At 44.1% G+C, this 22,999-nt stretch overlaps 1 protein-coding gene across 4 annotated transcripts in view; it reads left to right on the top strand.

Annotated features, from left to right (window-relative positions):
* The window catches only part of wdb (serine/threonine-protein phosphatase regulatory subunit widerborst), a 65,583-nt gene that overhangs the window by 36,622 nt on the left and 5,962 nt on the right, over positions 1-22,999 (top strand). The window contains exon 1 of one of the 4 annotated variants that reach the window (XM_076527665.1): positions 16,303-16,696. The exons of the other annotated variants lie outside the window; for them this stretch is intronic. Within the exon in view, the coding sequence (XP_076383780.1) occupies positions 16,318-16,696 (379 nt within the window). The 5' untranslated portion in view covers positions 16,303-16,317. Of the gene's footprint in view, positions 1-16,302; positions 16,697-22,999 lie in introns of those variants that run through there. 4 annotated transcript variants of the gene reach the window in all.

Raw genomic sequence — 22,999 nt, forward strand, 5'->3', positions numbered from 1 at the left:
GAGCGAGAGCAACAGAGGAGAAGCCGTAGAGCGGGCGTGAGAGGGAGTGGGAGGACGGCAAGTTGGAGGGGGGGAAGAGTAGCGGGAAGGAGAACGCTGATAGGCGAGGATCTTAATAGAGTCATCCACAAGCTGGTCTCGCGCTCGTGTCGCGTCCGAGTGATCGCGGCCAGGGCTCGTTAATTCTCGCCCGTTAACTTTGTCGTTGCTTGCCTAATTGAAGAAGGTCAGGGATTCCCAGCGCTCCCTGGCTGCTGTCTAAACTCCGCGCGAGGGGGGAACGCTAACTCGTTTCGCGCACACCGAATCTCTATTTCTGAAATTGCCGAAAACAATCACCATTCCGTGATTCGCAACTTTCTCGATCTCGATCGCGATCCAGGAGCACTTCGGTCCCCGTTGATCTTTACCGAATTATCCTATTGACGTCTCGACGTCCGACTTGTAGTACATCCCTGCCAGAAGGGAGTTATTTATCCATTCCTGCTTATCAGCTGAGTTAATATAATATTAAATATTATATTATATTATATTATTTATTATAATTAATATAATAAATATAACTATAAGTTCATTTTTCCTTTAATAATTTTAATAGATTTTATAATAATTAATTATTGTAATATTATATAATTTATATAATTAAATATAAATATAATAATTGAATATATAATAATTAAATTATAACATATAAATTATAATTTATATAAATTTACGATAATTAATTATTATAAAATTATTAATTATTAATTAATATTAACACTAGATTGCTACAGTCGTCGTCTGGTAAACCAGTCTCTTTGTCATAAAAAAATTCAAGTTTTTATTTATTTACATTTAGTTCAATTTTAAAATAGTTATTGCGTTTCAAATGGTGTACGCACATTTTTGTGGGCCACTGTATATGTATTCAGTGTTGTTTTTCTTGTACAGCGTTGCACGCCTTTCGCTTTTAGAACTCGCTAGGTTTGAGGTTAAGGATCGGCGTTGCGATCACAGGTTGCTAAACTGGATGATAGAAGGAGAAGAACCTGCGGCAAGACTCCGTCACTCCGTCATCATTAGACCATGGATTTTGCGCATTTAGAACGAAATTCGGTAGTTAAAATTTTGAAAACGGCTCGAAGAACGAAAATACATATTTTTTGAAACGTCGATTTATTATTTTTAAATAACAATAAATGTATCTTTGCGATACAAATAATCGTAAATAAAAAAATCAGTGACCTGTCATTGCGACGAGTTCCTTAAATCTAGTGTTAAATGAAAAACTTAAGAAACGAGTGTTTTTATCTTCTGTTATAATTTCACGTAACAGAAGAATTATAAAAATAAGCGCACGGGTTATTTTGCCGCGAACTATCCCTTCGACATATTTTTTAAAAAATATTCGTGTCAATTAAGACCAGTTTGGAAAAAGTTATTGCATTTTTTAAAAAAATTGTATTTACGAATACTTTTGCTGGCCACTGTATAAACAATTATAAAAAGAAGCAGTCGGGTAATTTTATCGTAAACTAGACCCTTTATCATCTTCAAAAAAATATTCAAATCAATTAAGACCAGTTTGAACAAAATTATTGCATTTTTAAAAAATTGTATTATTATTTACGAACACTTTTGCGGACCACTGTAAACAATTTCGTCGCGGGGGGACGCGGCGCTCGAAGTGTTAATAGGTTTCTCAAGGCGTAGCTTCTCCCAACAGAGAAACCCTAGACGACTGGAGCTAGCAGCAGCGAGCCCAAGTTTGTCGCAGACATCAGATGAGCACTCGTTGACACGGGGCGCATTCGTTTAAAAGGCATCGGTGGTTTAAAAGGTCAGGGATCTTCGAGTATATCGCGGGCTTCGCCGTTCGTCGTACCGCTTTCTCGAAGAAGAACACAGGGTCGTCGAAGGATCGAAACCGCAGAGAATGGCTAGGTCCCTCCCCCACTCCCATCCCCACTCCGCTCAGCGAATCTCTCGCTGACCGTGTTTATGCCGTTTCGTCTAGACCGATTTCTAACGTACGAAAATTAGGTCAGGCGCGCTTCTTCCAGCGTTCGCGCGTTCACGCGGACGCTACGAAGGGACCTGCGAGGAGCAGATCTTTTGTTTACTTTGCGCACGGCGGCCTCGTCCTTCCGCGCTGCCAAACATTGGCGTAGCCTTCTCGGAAACGATTTTTTTTTTCAGAGCGATCGTTTCCGAGAAGACTGCACCACTAATATTTTTAGCAGCCGAGAAAAGAAATTGTTTAGCACACATCTACTATAAACGATGTAGAATAAAAGAACGGAAACAGCAATTTGTTGCGCTCGAATTCGTTTGTTAAATGCTCTTATGGCTGTGGCGCCGCTAATGATTGGTGGACTATTTTTCAAAATCGTTCTAAGCGCATCAGACTGGTTTATATGATAATAATAATAATAATATATATAATATAATATATATATATATCTTATTTTATTATTATATTTTTTTATTTTATATTGTTATTATTTTTGTTTATATAATAATAATAAAATAGCATTGTACTTGCCAATAGGCTAGATTTTTGTACGCATAAATCGCAATAAATTATATAAAATAGAAATACTGTAGATCAGAAATTAGGTTTTGGATTTCGAATTCAAATAGCTTCGACAAAATTGTACTTGGAAAATTGAAGTCGACGAAAAAAAGATGCTACAACCGAGAAACGAAGAAGTGGAGAGGCGAAGAAACGGCATCGCCGTGGAACGAAGAAAAATGCGGAAGGAAAAATGGATATCGAGGAGATGTACGAAAAACGATTGAAAACTGGAGCGACGAATGTAACGCGACTGGGATACGGAAGTTGACAAGAAATGGTAGAAAATGGCAGGACGGAAAATCGAGAACGGACGAGGAGGAGGAGAATAGCAGGACGGAGGAAACGAAGGGACGGAAAAATGGTAGCGGAACGGTGTATACGAGGCTCTCGCAGCGTGTCCCGCACGGTCACCAGAGCCGAGTTAACTGTGCCGAGGCAATAAAGTCGGTAAACCCAGATCCAACCGGAGAGGGTTGAATCGTGGAATCGATCGACGGTGCAGCGTGCGATGCACGCGGGGTTGGAAGAGAGCGGGCGAACACGCGCACCGGTGCGGTGACATCATCGGAACGTCGACCTTCCTGCGCGCTGCATCGCATCCCGACGCGACGCGACGCGACCCGATGCGATGCGACACGACGCGACGCGACCCGTCCTCGCCACCGTCGTCGTCTTCGCTGTCTTCGCTGTCTTCGCTTTCGTCTCCGCCTCCCCGTGGTCTCCGTCGTCTCGCGTTACGTCGCGTCGCGTCACCGCTCGCCTCGTTCCGCTAATGAGAATTACGTAACGGCACGCGTGGACTCCGTCCGACCACGCATTCCCCCGGCACGCTGGAATCGGCACGGAGAGGATCGAATTCCCGCGGAAGACACCTTCAACGAGATGCGAGAGACGGTTCCCCGTGTCTTCTCCCCCCTCCACTCCACTTGCCGCGCGCCACGGTCTCTCGCGCGCTTCGGGGGCTGGACTAACGTCGTCCGCGCGTCCACATCGATCATTTTGGCCGTGGACGGACCGGACTCGGCGAATCTTCGCGCTAAATTCTATTCTCCTCGTCGCGAATCTAACGCGAGTGTCCCATATTTTTAACCCCGTGGCCTATAACGTTGTTGCTCGCGAGCATCTCGAACATGATCCGCTGCATACGAGCGTTACTCGCGTCCTTTATTAAGTCGAAATATAACACTGCTATTCTGTTATTAGTGCTTGAACGTCCGCGCAGATGGCAGCACGCGGTGAAATTTTCTTTCGAGCGTAGGAATTTTTTTGAGACAATGAAACGATAGAGAGAGTTGTTGCACGCGAGCTGGGAATACCGAACCTGGTTTCGGTGTACAGTGGCCCGCAAAAGTGTTCGTACACCATTTGAAGTGCAACTTTATATTTTATATTGAATATTTTAAAATTGAACTGAATGTCTGGAATTTTTTTTAGGTGATAGGGAGACTAGTTTACCGGACGATGACCGAAATGATTTTATTTTTAATTTTGCTATTACTTGGAATGACAAAAAGGAATAAAAATCTCGATTTTTAACTTTTTTAATCTGAGCCTATAACGAAAACTTAAAAAGTGTCTTTTGTAGAAATTATAAAGATTTCGTGAAACCTGAATAAATAAATAAATTCTCCCTAATCGACTCCTAGCTTGAGAACAAAAATGGACAATTTGAGAATTACGATTACAATTGTAATTACAAAATTCAAAAACGAACATGAATTAACACTCGAACTACCAAACTAGTCAAAATGACTCCAATTTTTTTCCGTTACAGTTCTTGATATTATAAAAATATTTCTTGGAGAAATATTTAAGTACACTTCTCTATTGAACTGTACATAATAACACAAATTCTAGAAAATTTAAATAAATCCAGTCTCTGCATTGCTATGCCACATTAGCCACATTAGCCGCATTTAAGGTTATGTAATTCTAGTGTCAAGAAATATAACTCCAGTTTATTAAAAAAACTATAAAAGAGAACGATATTCAACGGCACATAACGATAAGGGTATTATTTTAGGCTAGCATTAGGGTTAAAGGAAGAACTCGGTTTCGATCTCGAGTGCCACGGAGAAGGAACGCGTCTCGAACGAAGATGCATAAGGCATCTTTATTTCAAGTAGTTTCCATATTTCGCCTCGAGACGTATCGATCGGTGTCTGCATCGTCGCGATCCTAAGGTCCACAAACGTTGCCCTCGTAGCGCGTAGGCCGCGCGCAGGGAATCGCCGAGTTTCGGGGCCAATGAAACGCCGAATCGTTCGCCGCCGCGTCCTTTCGTTTCTTGATCGATCGCGCCGAAACGTCCGGCGGCCCTCTGAACTCTATCGACGCGGCATCGGAATGCCAGCGCAGTACGAGACGGTGTGACAGAGTCGAACCGAATCTCGCGCGACACCTCTCCCCCCTCCCCTCCCGTTAGCTGGAAAAGCCAGGTATCCGGGCGCAGGTTCGCCGAACTTGAAACCGGCCGGAGCGAGTCCCGAAGTATCCGGTCACCCGGTGTATCGATCAGCGGTGCCTCGAACGCGAAATTGGTAAGAACGGCAAGATAGCCCGGAAAAGATGGCACACGAGAAAAAGGGAAGACGGGTGGGGGACGAGGCGAGAGAGCGAGCGATGGGCTCGCGGCGTGTAGTACGCGCGTTCGAAAAAGGAAACGGCGGCGGGAGGGAGGGAGGGTGGGAGGACGGGGGCAAGCCTGGTGGGACCGGGAAGGGTGAAGAGGTCGAAAGGAGAGAAAGAGAAAGAGCCGGGACACCCGACAAACCCCCAGAGGAGCGACGGCAGTGGGAGTATTGATCCGGAATGCCGGCGACCGCTTGCCTGGAACGCTCTCTCTGCTACTCCTTTGCCTTCTCTCTCTCTCTCTCTCGCTCTCTCTGCTACTCCTTTGCCTTCTCTCTCTCTCTCTTGCTCTCTCTGCTACTCCTTTGCCTTCTCTCTCTCTCTCTTGCTCTCTCTGCTACTCCTTTGCCTTCTCTCTCTCTCTCTCTCTCGCTCTCTCTGCTACTCCTTTGCCTTCTCTCTCTCTCTCTTGCTCTCTCTGCTACTCCTTTGCCTTCTCTCTCTCTCTCTTGCTCTCTCTGCTACTCCTTTGCCTTCTCTCTCTCTCTCTCTCTCGCTCTCTCTGCTACTCCTTTGCCTTCTCTCTCGCTCTCTCTCTCTCTCGCTCTCTTTCGATCTCTCTCTCTCTCGCTCTCTCCCGCCGGCTCTCCGGCTCTCTCCCAGTCTCTCCCAACGATCTTCCCCCTCCCCTAGGTCCCCCGAATCCCTCCGAAGCCCTCCCGAAGCCTAGGGCTCTCTCTCTCTCTTCCTCCGTGTTTTCGCGCGTTTCCCACCCCCCGTCGCAGACGGAGACCCTAACTAAACCACGAATTGCTCGTTTACCCCTTCGGCTCGTCCTCGATCTCAGAGCTGCGATCATCCTCCTCGAGCTTCACGCTTCCTCCGCCCCCATTCCTCGCCCTCGCCCCCCACCCCCACCCACGCTCTCGGAGAATATTAAAACGAAACCGAGATATTGCTCTGCCTGTTTCGTTGCACTCGATTTCTCTCTCTCGCGCTCTCTTGCTCTCTCTCTCTCTCTCTCCATTTCTCTCTCTCGTACTCTCTCGCTCTCTTCCTCTCGATTTCTCTCTCTCTCTCTCCCGATTTGTCTCTCAATTTCTCTCTCTCTCTCTCTCTCTCTCTCTCTCAATTTGTCTCTCTCTCTCTCTCTTGATTTGTCTCTCGCAATTTCTCTCACTCTCTCGATTTGTCTCTCTCTCTCGATTTGTCTCTCTCTCTCTCTCTCTCAATTTCTTCTCTCTCTCCATTTGTCTCTCTCTCTCTTTCGATTTTTCTCTCTCTCAATTTCTCTCCCTCTCTCTCTCTCTCTCTCTCTCTCGATTTTGATTTCCCTCTCCCTCTCTCTCTCGCTCTGCTTCCACCTGTACCGATAGCTCCATCTCTCTCTCTCTCTGTCTCTTCTTGATCCTGATCGCAACCCTTTGACTCCCAAAGTGTTCTCCGCGCTGCCACGAAACCGAGGAAGCCGGCCAGACGCCTCGCACCACCATTTCGGTAGAAACTGTCAGCCACCGATTATTGAGTATTCGATTTGCGATACGAATCCGCACTTTTCACTGTCACCTGATGCTGATTCTCTCTCTCTCTCTCTCTCTCTCTCTCTCTCTCTCTCTTCCTCTTTCTCTTTCTCTAGGTATGTATCTATTGACCTGTGTCCCTCCGTTGCATCTCCATGTTGCGAGCACTCAGGCTTTGTCTTCCGAGCTGAATAGAGGGTTTCTCGACTTTCACCGGTCGCCGTCGCTGCTTCCGTTGATCGGACACGTGACCGAAGCGAAATCGAACGAGTCGGAGAAGTTGCAAAGTTCGAGGCGACTGCACTTACGGATGAATGAAACGGTCCTCGGATGTGTGTACACTCTCTCTCTCTCTCTCTCTCTCTCTCTCTCTCTCTCTCTCTCTCTCTCTCTCTCTCTCCTCTCTCTCGCGGTCCGACGCGGTACAATCTGCGTCAGAATCTGGAGAGAGGTTTGATTCTTGGCTTGCCGTATTGATCTTTGCGACCCACGTCTGCGGTGCCTGGGTCCGCACGGACCCGGCCTCGTAATTCATTTATAATCGTTCGATTAATGTATAACTTGTTCATAGTGTATTCGTTGCGACAACGATTGAATCGTCTCTTGAATGTGTTTGGGAAATGTTTGATTTTTGAAATTTATTTATAAACGTCTCGAAATGATTTTCTCGACTGAAACAGTTTTTAAGGCGATTTCGTAGACCGTGGATTTTATGCATTCACGAGGAGGACGAGTTGGTCGTATGCAAAACTGCAAAATCATTTGAACCATTCGAAAATATTAAAATAGTGTACAAAATAGTATATAAAATAATATATGAAATAATATATAAAATAGCATCGCTTAAATAGTGCAATTAATTAAAATAGTGTATAAAATAATATATAAAATAGCATCGCTTAAATAGTATAATTAATTAAAGTAGTATATAAAATAATATATAAAATAGCATCGCTGTCGACTCGCTGCGAAACGCATTTTTCAATATATTAATATATTAATTTCAAATATTATATAGGCTCGGATAAAAAAGTTCAAAAACAAGTGTCTTTCATTCTATTTTATTATTCGAATTAATAGTAAAATTCTAACAAAGTAGTTCAATCATTGTCCAGCATACTAAAATCCAGTATCATCTAAAAAAAAATTCGAAATCGTTTGTTCCAGTTTTAAAAAAGTTATCGCGTTTTGAAAACCGTTCGAACTTTAACGGGATTTACGAGAAACGAGAGATTTCAATGAAATTCAATGATCCAGAAAATTGTTTATATTTGGCGACGTCGCGGTTTTCCGACTGGCGACGATGGAACGAAACGTGCGTATTAATAAATGCTAATAACATTTCGTTCGTGCTCCAATAAATCTGCCAGTCGACGAAAGAAAATGTCGCAGGGGCGACAACGAGAAATAGGAATTTGCGCGAGAACGAACGAACGGTGCAAAAGTGACGAGAGACCGTCAACGGCCTCTGCCGGGTGCTCCGGTAACAGAGACGAAGATCCAGTAAACTGGCGGGGTGTCGCCGACAGTCGGAAGTTGTTTCTGTACGGTTGTTTTGCTCCGTTGCAGCGGGAGCCGGCCGGAGAGACGATTTTCGTTGTTCTCGCTTGTTAAACTCGCGAGTCGGCGGTCCGCCGGTGAAGTTTAACCAGGGAAGAAAAGGTCGAGTCACGTGACGCTACTTCGCGGCGGCGGCGGCGGCTCTTCTTCGCCGTTTTCCTTCGTTCTTCTTCGCGTATCCACGGTCTTAACCTGTTAACCTATTCGTGACTCGTGTGACGCACCGGCGGCGCGTCAATCGTTCCATTCGTCTCGAAACGCGCCGCGCGCCCCCGTTTCGCGAACGAACTACGAATCTGTGTGTGCTTCCCTGCCGTTCGAGAAATTACCGAAACGTTCGCAAATAGTGCATCGCAATAGTGCATATTGTTTGCAAATACGATAGAAGTTACGTTGCTGTTTGTTTAGGTTAAATGTCCTGCACGACGAAGATGCAAATCTGCGTGGAATCTTTGAACAAGTATAGGTTATTATGAACACAGAATTTGTACGGTTACGTTATTATTGTTTATTAATATTATTTATATATAATTTAATATTATATATATATATATATTATTTATATATTATTTAATATTTTTGGATTACTTCCGGTTATATTTCTTCCACAATGGGACTTATTTGTGCAATTAAAGAATATTGTTATTAGAAGTAGGTGATTAACTGTTATGTGATGGTTAAGGAGACCATTTCTTTAAATTCAGATATCCAATGGGAAGAGGTTATTACAACGATGATTTTAAATTGGCAATTTAATGTTATATTTTATTGACTAATTCTTTAGTTTGATATTGTAACTCTATTAATAAAATCATTATAATTTCTTCTTTTACTTACAATCGGTACGAATCTACAGGATGTCCCAAAAATGTCTCGCAATCCGAAAGCAGGGGATTCCTGAGGTGATTCGAAGCAACTTTTTCCTTAGCGAAAATGCGATCCGCGGCTTCATTAACGAGTTATCAACGAAAAACAGTGCGCCAATCAGAGGCGAGATCGTTTGGCGCGAGACGGCCGAGCCAATGAGCGGAACCGTGCTCCGCGCGCTCGTTGGCTGGGCCGCCACGCGCCAGCCGAGTTTGCCTCTTATTGGTCGGTGTTTTTCGTTGATAACTCGTAAACGAAGCCTCGGAGAAAATTTTCGCAAAGGAAAAAGTTGCTTCAAATAACCTCAGGATCCTCCTGTTTCCGGATTGCGAGACATTTTCGGGACACCCCATAGATATTGCTTGAAAAGTGTTCCTAAAAGTCGCAGACAAAAGTATCTCCTAAAAATTATTGAGACGCGTTGCTTACAAATGTTGCTTGTCAAGATTGCTCGAAGAAGAATAGCTCGGCGAAACCGTCTACCGGATCGCGTAGAAAGAAGACACAAAACGTTTTCAGGCCATCTGCGATAGCGTAGAATTCTCGAGTTCACGGTCTCCCGACCCCAGCCAGCGACCGTAAGGTGCCGACGCCGGCGGTCGTGTCGAGAGAGAGCAGCCCGGCCCGCCCTCCGTAGGGTCTTGCCGGACGGGGAAAGAGACGACTCGACGCGAACGGGTCGGCTCGGGTCCGTGCAGCGACGCCGAATAATCGTTCGGAACGCGGCGGCGACGCGCGACGTGTTCGCGCGGAGAGCAAGGCCGCGGGAAACGTTATACTACGGGCAGCGGGCACGATTACGTGAAAGTACCGGTGGTCGCGTTATGAATGGAATTATAAATACGTGGCATGCTAGATGATCGTTCACGTGCCGGCTCGGCCTCCTAACTCTATTTTCGGAATAGTTCGCCAACCGGTTCCGGTTCCGGTGGCCCGAGTTTCGCCGCGATACGGACGGCGGCTCCGACGCAAACCGATCCTCCCTCCCCTCCCCACTCCTCCGCCCCTTCGCGTTTTACCTGCTCGATGACTCTGCCGCCCGATTACCATCTTCTCGACTATAGCTCTCCCTCTCGAGTGTGAAGGAACCTTCTTCCTTCGTTCACCTGCTGCGCCCCGCCGGTCTTCCGACTGTTGTCCGTTTCATTGTTTACTCGATGAAATGCCAATTTCCGTGTGCCCCCTGGATTGAAAAGCGTATGGAAAAAAGAAACGTTTTATACAGGGTGTCCAATTTAACAGTGACATTGTGAAAAATCTCGTACACGCGTGATTTAAAGAATAAAATGAACCGACACGTGTCCTTTTGGTATTTCGATCGCGGAGTCGAATCGCGTCGCTAGCTTTTTAATGCGCCGGCGTTTTCGAGGTTATGTCAAGGTCGTCTCGCTTTTGTTTATCACAAACATATAGTTTTCATTTCGGAATCGTGTACTGCAGGTAAAAAGAAATGCATAGGTTATGTTTGAAACATTTTTGCCAAGTTCTATACTTTAGTTTGTGTTATTATTATTATTAAATAGTTTATATTATTCATTATTTTTTACGCGTTACTTTCATCTTTATTTCTTTTATCTCATTTGAGATCGTCATATTGTGTAAAAATTTTTTCTCTACACTTTTAATCCGGGGGCACGGAAACTGGGACATCTAACCTATTCTGCTGCAGTGTTCCGTGATCTACAGGTGTCACATAGCTAGAGCCTGTTCGAAATATAATAATATAATATATTATTAAATAATTTAATATTAAATATTAACTCGTGTCGAGTCGCGTCGCTTCGTGTCGAGTCGTGTCGCTTCGTGTCGAGTCGCGTCGCGTCGCGTCGTTACGATTATCGTTCGAACGGCCGTAAGTTGCATAACCTATAAGGAAAGATCGCGAACGGTCCGGATCTAATTTGAATGATATATCTCTCGCGCTTGTAGAACGGCCAAAAATACGAGCCGCGATTCTTAGCCACCCGAGAAACAACCCCTCAGAATTCACGTCGACGATTGCAACACGAACTTTTCAAGTGATCAACAAGCAACTTGAAATTTGATCCGCGCTTAATCGCTTTCGTTCGAAAAGTTACAGCATGTCCACGGACACAAGATTCAAAGAGCGGTTACATCGCTCCAACTTTCCTCGTTGCAAAATTCAATTTAAAATTCTGCGATGGACAAATTTCGCGTTTTTCCCCGATCACTGGCGATTTCAGGTTTCAGGCCCAAAGTTATTGTACGAGCGAGAAATAGATTCACGAGGTGATTTGAAGTAACTTGTTCTCTCCTTAGCGAAAATGCGATCCGCGGCTTCGTTTACGAGTTATCAGCGAAAAACGATGGCCAATGAGAGGCGAACTCGAGTAGGCGCGAGGCGGCCGAGCCAATGAGCGGAACTGAGCGTCGCGCGCACCTTGGCTCGGCCGCCGCGCGCCAGCCGAGCTCGCCTCTCATTGGTCAATGTTTGTTCGTTGATAACTCATAAACGACGCCTCGGAGAAAATTTTTGTAAAGGAAAAAGTTGCTTCAAATGACCTCAGGAACCCCTCATTTCTCGCTTGTACAATAATTTTGCGACAGCCTGTACAGGCGTATTGTATTGCGAGGCGTTTATGGCGTTTATAAGGATACCGGTCCACGCATGACCGGATCGGATCGTTTCCTTCAAAATCGAACCTCGGCTAACAGATAATAAAATCAGTGCTCCAGACGTGCGACGCCGCATATGCTGCTGCATACTGCATCCTGTATGCTGCATGCTGCATGCCGCAGCCAACGTGGCGCTGGCGAAATTTCTAATTATGTTTTGGACGAGTCGCAACTACTCATTCCGGGCACGATGTCAATTCCCGTGCCGCGACTGTCGTCATTCGCGGATGACGCTCGATCGTGACAATCGATTACCCTTACCCCGTGTGTTCCGTTTCTGTTGCCAGTGTGTCCTCGCTTTACCAGACGATCCACGCGTGGCGTCTCTCTTCTTCTTATACTTCTTCTTCTTCTTCCTCCGCCTCCTCCTCCTCCTCCACTTCTCATCTTCGTAGACGGTCGGGCAAGGTCTGTTATGCGAAATGGGTGACAGGAACCTACAGTTACTCACGAAATTGAGCGTACACCTTTTAAAACGCAATAACTTTTTTAGCACTGGACCAAATGACTTGAATTTTTTTTAGGTATATAATTTTATTAGGCTATAACTAGAATGCTTTTTTTGAAGGCTGCTATTGCTTAGAATGATAAATAATGAAAATATAATAATATAGTAATAAATAACCGTGGAATTTTATATGGAAGAATTGGACCATTTTTGCCCTACGTTCTGATCACGTCTCTCAGACGTGATAATAATTTCTGGGCCGATTTTAACCACGTATCTCAGACGTGATAATTATTTTTGACCCGAATTTGTGACCACGTCTTTCGGACATGATTAATCATTTCTAGCCCGATTTTCTTACCACGTCTCTTGGACGTGACAATCATTTCTAACCTGATTTTTTTATCACGTCTCTCAGACGTGATAAAAGTGACCGCGGGTGAAATTGATCGATTTTAAATGTTGTTGGTTAATGTACGACAGGAATACCAGTCTCTATATTTCTGAGACTCTAGTGCTTCATCTATTGACAAGGAGAGAGAGAGAGAGAGAGAGAGAGAGAGAGAGAGAGAGAGCGAGCGAGCGAGACAGAATGAGAGAGAGAGCGAAAGAGAGCGAGATGGAAAGTGAGAGAACGAGATAGAGAGTGAGAGAGCGAGAGAAAACGAGATAGAGAGTGAGAGAGCGAGAGAGAGAGAACATGAGAGAGCGAGAGAGAACATGAGAGAGCGAGAGAGAGAGAGAGCGAGAGGGAACGAGAGAGAGAGAGAGAGAGCGCGAGTGGGAGCGTTAGAGGGGAGGGTAGCGATACAATTCGATAAATTCATTGAGGTCGCGGTGCAAGCCTCGCAGAAAGCAAAGTTACTTTGGGACACGACGGTCCATTCCCCGGGGATGATTATTATGCGTCGACGATGCATCGATAAAGTGAAACCAATTTAATCGATGCGTCTTTTCGACGCAACGTCGTCGGTCTACAACAGTTCGTCGCTTTTTCTTCTTCTCACTTCTTCTTCCTCTTCGTTCTCCTGCTCGTGCTTTTTTCTCCTTTTAATTACCACGGGAATCTCGGCCAGTAGAACGACGCGGCGTTCAGCGGGGCCGAAAATAAATGAAGCGAAATAATCGGAGGCCGTGGCTGGCTCCTCGCGGTTGGAAATACACGAAATTGCCTGCAGCGGTGGTTGCGCGTCTGTGTAACCACGCGAAGAAGAAAGCAGAGCTAACACAGCTTCGTCTCTTCCGCCCGTTTCTTCTTCTTCTTTGCCCGTTCAAAAATCTCTGCCTTCCAAACTGCTGTTTCGTTCCTCGCTGTCAACGAAATCGAAATCAAGTCGAGGCGAATATTCAACCGACGCCAATGTCGTCGTTCTCGAATCGTTTTCAAAAATCGTTGCAAATTATTTAAAAATTTCGCGCTGTTCTCAAATTTGAAAACGACTCGCCTCGCCTCGTTTCTTATTTCCTGCACGCTGTGTTTATCACGCTGGCCGCGGCGTTCGACGCTGCGCAAAGACGTTTGGCGGTGGTGACGCGTGACGATGTTAAGGCGGAAAGGAGTGGGGGAGACGTTTCGTCCGGCACTCGCTAGATGACTCATCGGTAAGGCTGTCCTAGCGGGGCCCCTTGCCTTAGACGTTTGTTTGTTTGTTTGTTTGTAAAATGTTTATTTAAGGGGTTTATACAATTTAACAAATACTACTATAACTAAAAATAAACAAAAAGTTTCTAATCACATTGATATATCTCTCTTATAAGTACTCTTGCCTTAGACGTCGGGATGTCGGTAGGAAGGACAAAGAATTTGTATATATGTACAAATTGATATATACAAAATCCTTTACTTGCGGGGAGAGGGGCCATCTGCTGGCGGGTCTGGAGGCAGCCGCCACAGACGAAGATAATTAAACGCGACATCGCTGGTAATTATCGTGATCGAGTTAATATACGATGCTCTTTCCAAGCATCGCCGCCTAATAACCACGCCGGCAGTATTTTCCTCGTACGGTGCCGGGGAATACAGAGGAGGCTGGCTGCTGGCTGGCTCTGTCTTGCGTTCGCAATTACCTCTCGGCGACCTTTCAGTTTTTTGTTTATGCACCCGAGGATGTTTTTATTCTCAGCGAACGATATCGAAAGGCACGACGATATATTCCGACGACTTTCCTACGTTCGTGCACAGCTTCTAATGTATTATTTACGTGTGTCGGTGATTCTCAATATGAGCCGTTTATTTTGAAAGTGGCATAAGTCACTTTTTCAAAAAAATCGAGTTAATGGTAACACTAATTACAATTGAACGGTATCGTTACATTAAAAAAAAAAAAAAAAGTGACTTATGGTACTTTCAAAATAAACGGCTCATATAATCCGCCGCGCGGAAATATAGTAGGTCTAGTATAATAATTAATGTCGTTTTTCCGATACATTTTTCAAAGTAATTTATTTAAACAAAACGAAACGATTTAATCAACGATACAGTCGACGTTGTTTTCAACAACTTGTGCCCAACGCTCGGGTAGCATCTTGATCCCTCAGTCGTAAAATTCTTGTGATTTTGATCGAACAAATTCGGTCGAGGCGTTTTCGAGGCACTCTTCGATTATCGAAATGTTTTCCAAGAAGAACATTTCGCGAGGAACGAAACAAACGATAATCGGATGGGGCAATGTCTGGAGAACACGCAGGTTGTGGGAGAACTTGCCATCCCAACCGGCGTAGTTTTTCCGCCGTGATTCTTGCAGCACACGGTCGCGCGTTATCGCGACGAAGAATCACGCCCTTCCGATCAATCGGCGCGGGTTCTTTTTCTCTCGAAGCTCGGTCCAACCTTTCCAATTGTGCACTATACGCTTCGCTAACGGTTCGGTTGGTTGGCAAGTGTTCGTAACGAAGAATTCCTTTAAAATTCCACCAAACGCGCAACATAACCTTTCTCGCGTGCGAGTCAGGTTTTGGCGTGGGCCGCGGCGCTTCGCTTTCGTCCAACCATCGCGGCCGTCTCTTCGGGTCAACGTAAAGCACCCATTTTTATATCCGGTAACGATTTGCTCTAAAAACGGCGATCGGTTTCGACGAGAGAGGAGCGAACTGCGGATCGCGACTCTTCGATCGCGGTTGTTTTCGGCAATGCCGAATACGCACTTCATCCGCCATCCTTTAACCCTAGTTTCGCGAAGTAAAACAAGTTCGAACACCAACTTTTTGCAGCGAAGCTTGTTAATCACGCTTCACACTTTTTGCATGTATCGCGCGTTCGTAGGTTATGTCGATGAAGTCAGCTGCAAGCAGGATTCTAAACGAACGCTAAGAAACGACGCTAATTATTACCAGATCTAATATGTAGAAATCGGATCTCCTACTTTGCGAATTTCTTTCGACCGAGAGTCAGCCGTGCGAGTGTTTTCTGCGTTTGTTCTCTGCCGAGGGAAAACGCAGGCATATTTTCGTAACGTTATCGCGGCGATTCGAACGCGTTCGACGCTTGTCGTATGATTTTTGTCAGTGAACATTCGAATACAGTAATGTCTCCCATACTGACGCTCGGATTGTCCATTAAAATGGACAATTTGGGAAGAGGAGACACGATTATTCGAGCCTTGCGGCTCGTTTTTATAATTCTGGACAATTTATAACCATAACAATAAACCGCAAGGCTCGAATAATCGCATCCCCTCTCCCCAAATTGTCCATTTTCGTGCGCAATCTCAGCGTCAATAAGGGAGACATAACTAAGAAACGACGCTAATTATTACTAGACCTAATATTATTAACGTGCCGGTAATTCTCGATATAAATTGCCGCACGGAAATATTATACACGGTGGCAAAAAGGGAACAACGACGGTTTTCTTAATGATCGACAAAACTCTAATTAAGAGTCGAGCGTTAAGAGAGGCCTCGCGTGTGCTCGAATCGTTCGCAACAACTTCACACGGTTAAATTCTAAATTAAATATCGGTGACATAACGTTAACGTTTATCGCGGTTGTATCCGCGCTTAATATTCATTATGTTTGACTATAGCGGTCGGGACAAACGGCGACTATAATCGTAAAATTATCCGGCGAACAGGTTATCATGCGGTCGAATAATTGGCGCGCAAAGTATCCGATGAACGATTAAAGCGATCTCTGACGGGAGAGAGAACATTTTAATGATTCCCGCTGCCGTGTTACGCCGCGCGTCGCGGCGTTGCCATTCACACGCGCGTGCAGCAGCCGCACTCTTCTCTCGCCACAGTTGTAACGCGACGAACCTAACCTGTGTAACCGGGGCCGTGTGTGTAACTTTCGTCATTCCCCTGCATTTACATCCGAGCATCCTTTCAACCTTAACAGTCGTCAAGGTTCCGTTCCCGTTTCGCTCGCTCTCCGCGTTCTCTCGCCCCCCCCACACTCTTCCTCCTTCTCTCACTCCCTCTCCTTCCTTTTCACTTCCTCCCGAGATCTCTTTCCCGTGTTTTTCCAGAGTGTCAGTGTGTCCACGCTTTTTGCCATTTTACACGCTGCCCGCCGTCCTCTCGACGATCAAAGGTTCTAATTACGCTACGAATTAATACGAGATAGTAATTCGATCGTGTTGAACGTTTTTTTCTATTTGAACAGAAAATTCGTAAGTTTTGAACACTGTGGAATTATGGTCGAATACGAAAGTAAAATTGCACGAATAGTTCGCGAAGTTCAGTGGCCACGATTGACCACTAAAATTCCTACAAAATCAAAGCGATTTAATTAACTTAACCTTAATGCGTACGCTCGAGTTAATTCGAGCGCGCCGAACAGGCCAAACTGTGCACACTCGAGATAATTCGGGCGGTGTTGTATTTTATGCTGCTATAATTTTTCACGCTCGAATGTAATCGAGAATTGAAGATAACAATGTGAAAGCAAAGGAAAAAGAATCGTTTTATTGATTTTATTTATTATTTATATGGGATCGCAAGCTATAACGCTTATTTATTCAAGAATAAAATATAGCCTTTTTCCATGGAACAAAAGCGCAGTATATCAAAATTCTCCACCGAAAAATTGATTTCTTTTGGTCGGTTAAAAAAAAAGAAAACTGTGCGTTAAGGGGTGAATCAAACAGAATCCATAAAGTTAAAATTCATCATAGCGGATAATATTAGAACTCCTTTGCATCCGAAACATTCTAGTCGAATTCAGTTTGTTCGAATATACAGGGTGTCCCGAAAATGTCTCGTAATCCGGAAATAGGAGGTTCCCGAGGTCGTTCGAAGCAACTTTTTCCTTTGCAAAAATTTTCTCCGAGGCTTCGTTTACGAGTTATCAACGAAAAAACACTGACCAATAAGAGGCGAGCTCGGCCGGCGCGCGGCGGCCCAGCCAACGAGCGCGCGGAGCCCGGTTCTGCCCATTGGCTCGGCCGTCTCGCGCCAAATGATCTCGCCTCCGATTGGCGCACTGTTTTTCGTTGATAACTCGTAAACGAAGCCGCGGATCGCATTTTCGCTAAGGAAAAAGTTGCTTCGAATCGCCTCAGGAATCCCCTACTTTCGGATTGCGAGACATTTTTGGGACACCCTCTGTATTACAATGAAAATGAATTTTCAATCGGTCGAAAATTCGTGTCACCCATATATTTGACCGCGACGTGGCACCGAACGATTATTAATGATTGATTAATGTTCGAATGACAAATGAACGTGTGTTTGTCTCCCCCGACGAAAGCCATAATCGAACGGCCATAGAGAACAGTTCGAACATTATTTATAGTTCTGGATATACCCGGGGACTATTTTCAATTACCCGCGCGCGGTCCGGTTCGATAGATAAGGATCTTAAGTGGAACGATTGTCGAATGAAAGGAAACTGGAACACGCTACGCTATTCAATGTCTTTTCTTCGCGCTGGAGATGCCGTGTTTTTATGATCGAATATCTGTGTTGTGCGCCCGTCGCCGATTCATCGTGGCATCGTCGACCGATTTTCGTGCGATGCCGAACAAAAGTTAACGAACACCTTGGTTGGTGGCAGTTGACACACAATCGCACCGTTTTTCAGCTCGGCTAATGTTTTTGCACGCGCGGACACAGTGTCGACGGTAAAAGGGAAAATCGTGGTTCCGACGGTCGGTGTTCTTAACCCCCCCCCCCCCCTTTTTAAACACCTCGCGTGTGCTCTCTGTGTTTGTCGTTTCGTCCGTGAGATGGCCTACAAACCTGCGAGGAGAACGGTTTCGATTTCCGTAACATCGCGCGCCACGCGTACTCTTATTGTCAATTGCTCCCGGTGACGTAACTCGCTGAAATATAAATTTGTATATCTCGTAGTATGAGTCGTTTATTTTGAAAGCGGCATAAGTCACTTTGTTTTTAAAGTCGATATATTTCAGGATTTGCGTTTTAACACGTTTAAAAATATGGATGCTAACTTTCGAGAAGATTTACTTGTATTTGTTGTCTCAAGATACTGATATTTTTCTCAGTATAAATAATTTCGAATAAACATTAAAAAATCAACACTCTTCGTTACTGTAAAGTGACTTATGCCACTTTCAAAATGAATGGCTCGTATCGACGTGTCTTGGCTTTCGTTGATTTAACGAAGGAACAATTTTCTCATTTCTTTCGCGTGCTTTTTGCCATTTTTATATATATTATTATTATATCATTATATTATTATTATTATATTATTATTATTATATTATTATTATATTATTATTATTATATTATTATTATCATATTATATATTATTATATAATATTATTATTTATAATTGTATCTTCTCTTCCAAAATTGTCCATTTTTTAGTACAATAACGTCTCCCTAATTGACGCTCAGATCGTGCACGAAATTGTACAATTTGGGAAGAGGAGATACGATTATTCGAGCCTTACGGTTCGTTTTCATAGTTACGAATTGTCAAGAAATATAAAAAACGAGCTGTACAAGGCTCGAATAATCGTGTCTCCTCTTCCCAAATTATCCATTTTAGTGTACAAGCTGAGCGTCAGTAAGGGAGACATTTCTGTACAGTAATGTCTCCCTTACTGACGCTCAAATTGTGCTGAAAAATGGACGATCTGGGAAGAGGAGATACTATCGGAGATACTAATCGTATCTCCTCTTCCCAAATTGTCCATTTTTGTGGACAACCTGAGCGTCAATTAGAGAGACATTACCGTAGTACCCGTTCTCTTTATTCGCTCGTATTTCTCCGAATATTTGGCACCGGAATACTTTTCCGGTTGTCGCAATTTTTCCCACGGCTCTATAATTTATCACCTAGTCCGTAGAACGTTTTCCCAAGCTTCCCAATTCTTTTCCCGGGACGTACTATTTTTTATTCGGCGCTCTCGTAACTCTTGTCGCAGACTCTAAAACGACGGTCCAGGTTCGACTATTTTAATAGCAATAATTATCTCGATAATTTGTTGCGGGTGATCAAATTTTGTTCGCAGGTCTCCCAAAGTCTTTGGAAGGTCGTACGATTTCTTTTCACAAGTCCTTTAACTCTCCGGCAGAACTTCGATAATTTCTCGCGAATCCAATAAGTTTCTCGCGAGGATTAAAACTGCTCGTTTTCGTAGCTTCCGATTGTCAAGAATTATAAAAACGAGGCGCGAGGCTCGAATTATCCGTGTCACACAATCTAAGCGTCAATTAGAGAGACATTACTGTATAGGAAAAAGAAAGGGAAGAAAATCAGCTGACTGTCTGAAGTTCCTAATAACAATTACAGAAAAAAAGAAAACGATCGATATTGTCGCAGAAGGCATCGCCGCCAGTCTTACATATGCATACACACGGTCGATACAGTTGTGTCTTGTCGCGTGGAGCTCGGCTTCTTCTCAAACGACGAACGAAACTGGAAACAAATCTATTGGGTTGGCAACTAAGTAATTGCCGATTTCAGTTATAGATGTCTCTCACTCTCATTTTTATGATATCCGTAAATGTTATATTATAAAATTATTATTATTAGTATTATTATTATTATTATTATTATTATTCAGTTATAGATGTCTCTCACTCCCATTTTTATGATATCCGTAAATGTTATATTATAAAATTATTATTATTATTATTATGTTATTTTTTATTATCCGTGAATATTAGCAACTGGACAAATTGAATGCAGCGGTCAAGGAAAAGCGATCAGAATTGGTCGATCGTAAAGGTGTCATTTTCCAGCAGAACAATGCTAGGCCGCACACGTCTTTGTCCACTCGGCAAAAATTGATGGATATTGCTTGGGAATTGATGTTACACCCACCATATAGCCCTGATCTCGCGCCATCGGATTACCACTTATTTCGATCCCTGGACAACTCCCTTCGTGGTAAAACTTTTAACGACGATGACGCTGTAAAATCTCGCTTAACTCAGTTTTTGGCCGAAAAGGATCAGAACAAAATGGAAAATACATGACAGATTAAACTTCGTTCCAAGTAAAAAAAAATTTTTTATTCCATTGAACAAATCGGCAATTACTTAGTTGCCAACCCAATATTACATTAGGTACATTTAACGCATCTTTATTCGCACATTTATTTCGTTATTTCAAATCCGTCGTTTCACGCTAGTTGTTTCCTGTAAAATTTACGCGAAGCGCCTTACGGTGAGAGCGAAAACGTTCCTTATCTGTGAGGTTATGTCGAACGACGCGATACGTGTCACGTCGCGAATCGACCAATCAAGTGGTTCGACCGCTATCTGTCGGTGCAACATTTCATTTTTATTACACACACACACACACACACACGCGCGCGCGCGCACACACACACACACACACACACACGAGACTGATTTTTTTCCGCAGAGAGAACAGTGACGACGAAATTAGTTAATGGACGCGACGCAGCGCGCACACGCGCGCACGAATTAATTATCATTTTCGCCGTTCCGCGGCCCAAGAATTCCATATTGTAATAAAGGGGAACAGAGTGGCAAATCGCGGAAGTTCGCTTTAACGAGCAAATAGCGGCATTGGTTCCAGCAGTGTGACGACGGCCTTCCACGTTAATTATCTTGTCCGATAGCGCAATCTCTACGATTCAAAAGCTCGCGAAGAGAACGTATTTGCGCTTCGGCGAAGAGATATACGATCATCGAATTCTGATTATCGGCCCGATAGAACTGTCCGGTCCGGTCCGTTTCGTGTCGTTTCGCGTGTCCGAACTCTTCGGCACGGATCAGCGCGAGCCGACGAAATCGAAGAGTTTTCAAAATGTACGAGTACGGGATAAATTTACACTTTTTTATCGATTCCCGCTTATCTGCGCGAATTTAGCTGTCTCAAGTCGGCCAAAAAAAAACACACAAAAAAGAAAAAAAAGAACGCGTGAACCCTGTGAAATCTGTCTGTCCGACTGTCACGATCTTTTTTCCGTCGGCTTTTTCTCGATTCGCTGGAACACCAGCGACATCGAAAGGTGTCAGGAAGTACTAACTCTTTTTATTTAACACTATGTGCCAACACTATCTGTTGTATGCCGGTGGTACCACTTTGGTGCCATTTTAAAAAACTGTAATAACATTTGTATTATATTTCTTGGGTGTTAAAAAGCAGCAAAGTAACTACAGCATTGTGCTTATTTAATCAAGAATTAAGTACGAAAATTCTTCGACGATGTATCTTTAATTTTAGGAATTTGTATTACCGCCATCTTCGAAATTTTTTGGTTAAAATCTAAAATTTCCAAGCTATTACGCCAGCGTCAAACGAAATAATCATATCTAAGATCTGCGATCTGATTTGTTTATTTTACGATACTATAAACTTCGGAGACTTCTTCGTGAAAAATGATCGAATAAATTATATTATAATTATATTATATATAATTATATTATAATTATATTATATATAATTATATTATATTATAAGTCTCGTAATTAAAACTTCGTAGGATCTCCAAGTGAATCCTATCTTTTCACTCGTACGAGTCAATGCGCGCTAATCGTCATTACAGGTCGGTTGGTTCAGTGTTAACGGTTCGCCGCGCGAGGATCGACGGTTTACGTTGCAACGTTGCGAATAAACAAAGAAGGAAAAAGTCGAAGTGGAAGTGTAACACAGGAGGAGGAATTTAATTCGCCTTATATATCCGGGTTAACAGATTAATTTGGCTAATCCCGGTCGCAGCGAATCCCATTTTCATTGCACTTTCATCAAAGGCTTAAGATGAATGAGGCTACGAGCCAGAGATGCGAGTTTAAAGTTCGCCGGCTGGTAAATCAATACGCCACGAGCAAAACGAGATAGAAACCGAGAAATGAAAGAGAGCGGGGTGGGGGCCGGCGAATAGCGGCGAAAGAGAGAGAGGAAATAAAGCGAGAGAAAGGGAGTCTTGTTCCGTGTTCCGTCCTTCTCCGTCTTCCCCTTCTCCTTCCCGCGGCTCGTCCTCCTCGCGCGGCGCCCCCCTCCGCAACTTGAATGAAAACTCCATCGAGAATGGGAAAACGATCAACCCCTGAAGTAGACACGCTAATAGAGGCGCGGTAATTTATATCGCGGCGGGGGGCTATTATCTCGTAAAAAAATTTCTCAATAAGGTCTGCGCGCGCGCGCGCGCGACGAGAGGTCGCTTTCTGATAAACGGTTTTGTCACGTTCTCTCCGCGATATAGGCTCGTTTCACGCGAAACGGAATTGTACCTATGCCATTTCTCTCTCTCGCGTGTCATTATGGTGTGTCCCCTCTTATCGTCGCTTTCTTTCCGTCGGGCTGAAACACACTTCCCGTTTTATTTAATATTGACTCGCACATCGCCCGTGGGCTCCAGTCACGTTTCACTCGCGAATTAGGTCGAAACTATGCTAGCATGTTCTGACGTGTATCAGAGTTATTTCTATGAATTCGCTACGGTTAGGA

Source organism: Megalopta genalis, unplaced genomic scaffold, assembly GCF_051020955.1.
Source record: "Megalopta genalis isolate 19385.01 unplaced genomic scaffold, iyMegGena1_principal scaffold0037, whole genome shotgun sequence".
Classification (NCBI taxonomy): domain Eukaryota; kingdom Metazoa; phylum Arthropoda; class Insecta; order Hymenoptera; family Halictidae; genus Megalopta; species Megalopta genalis.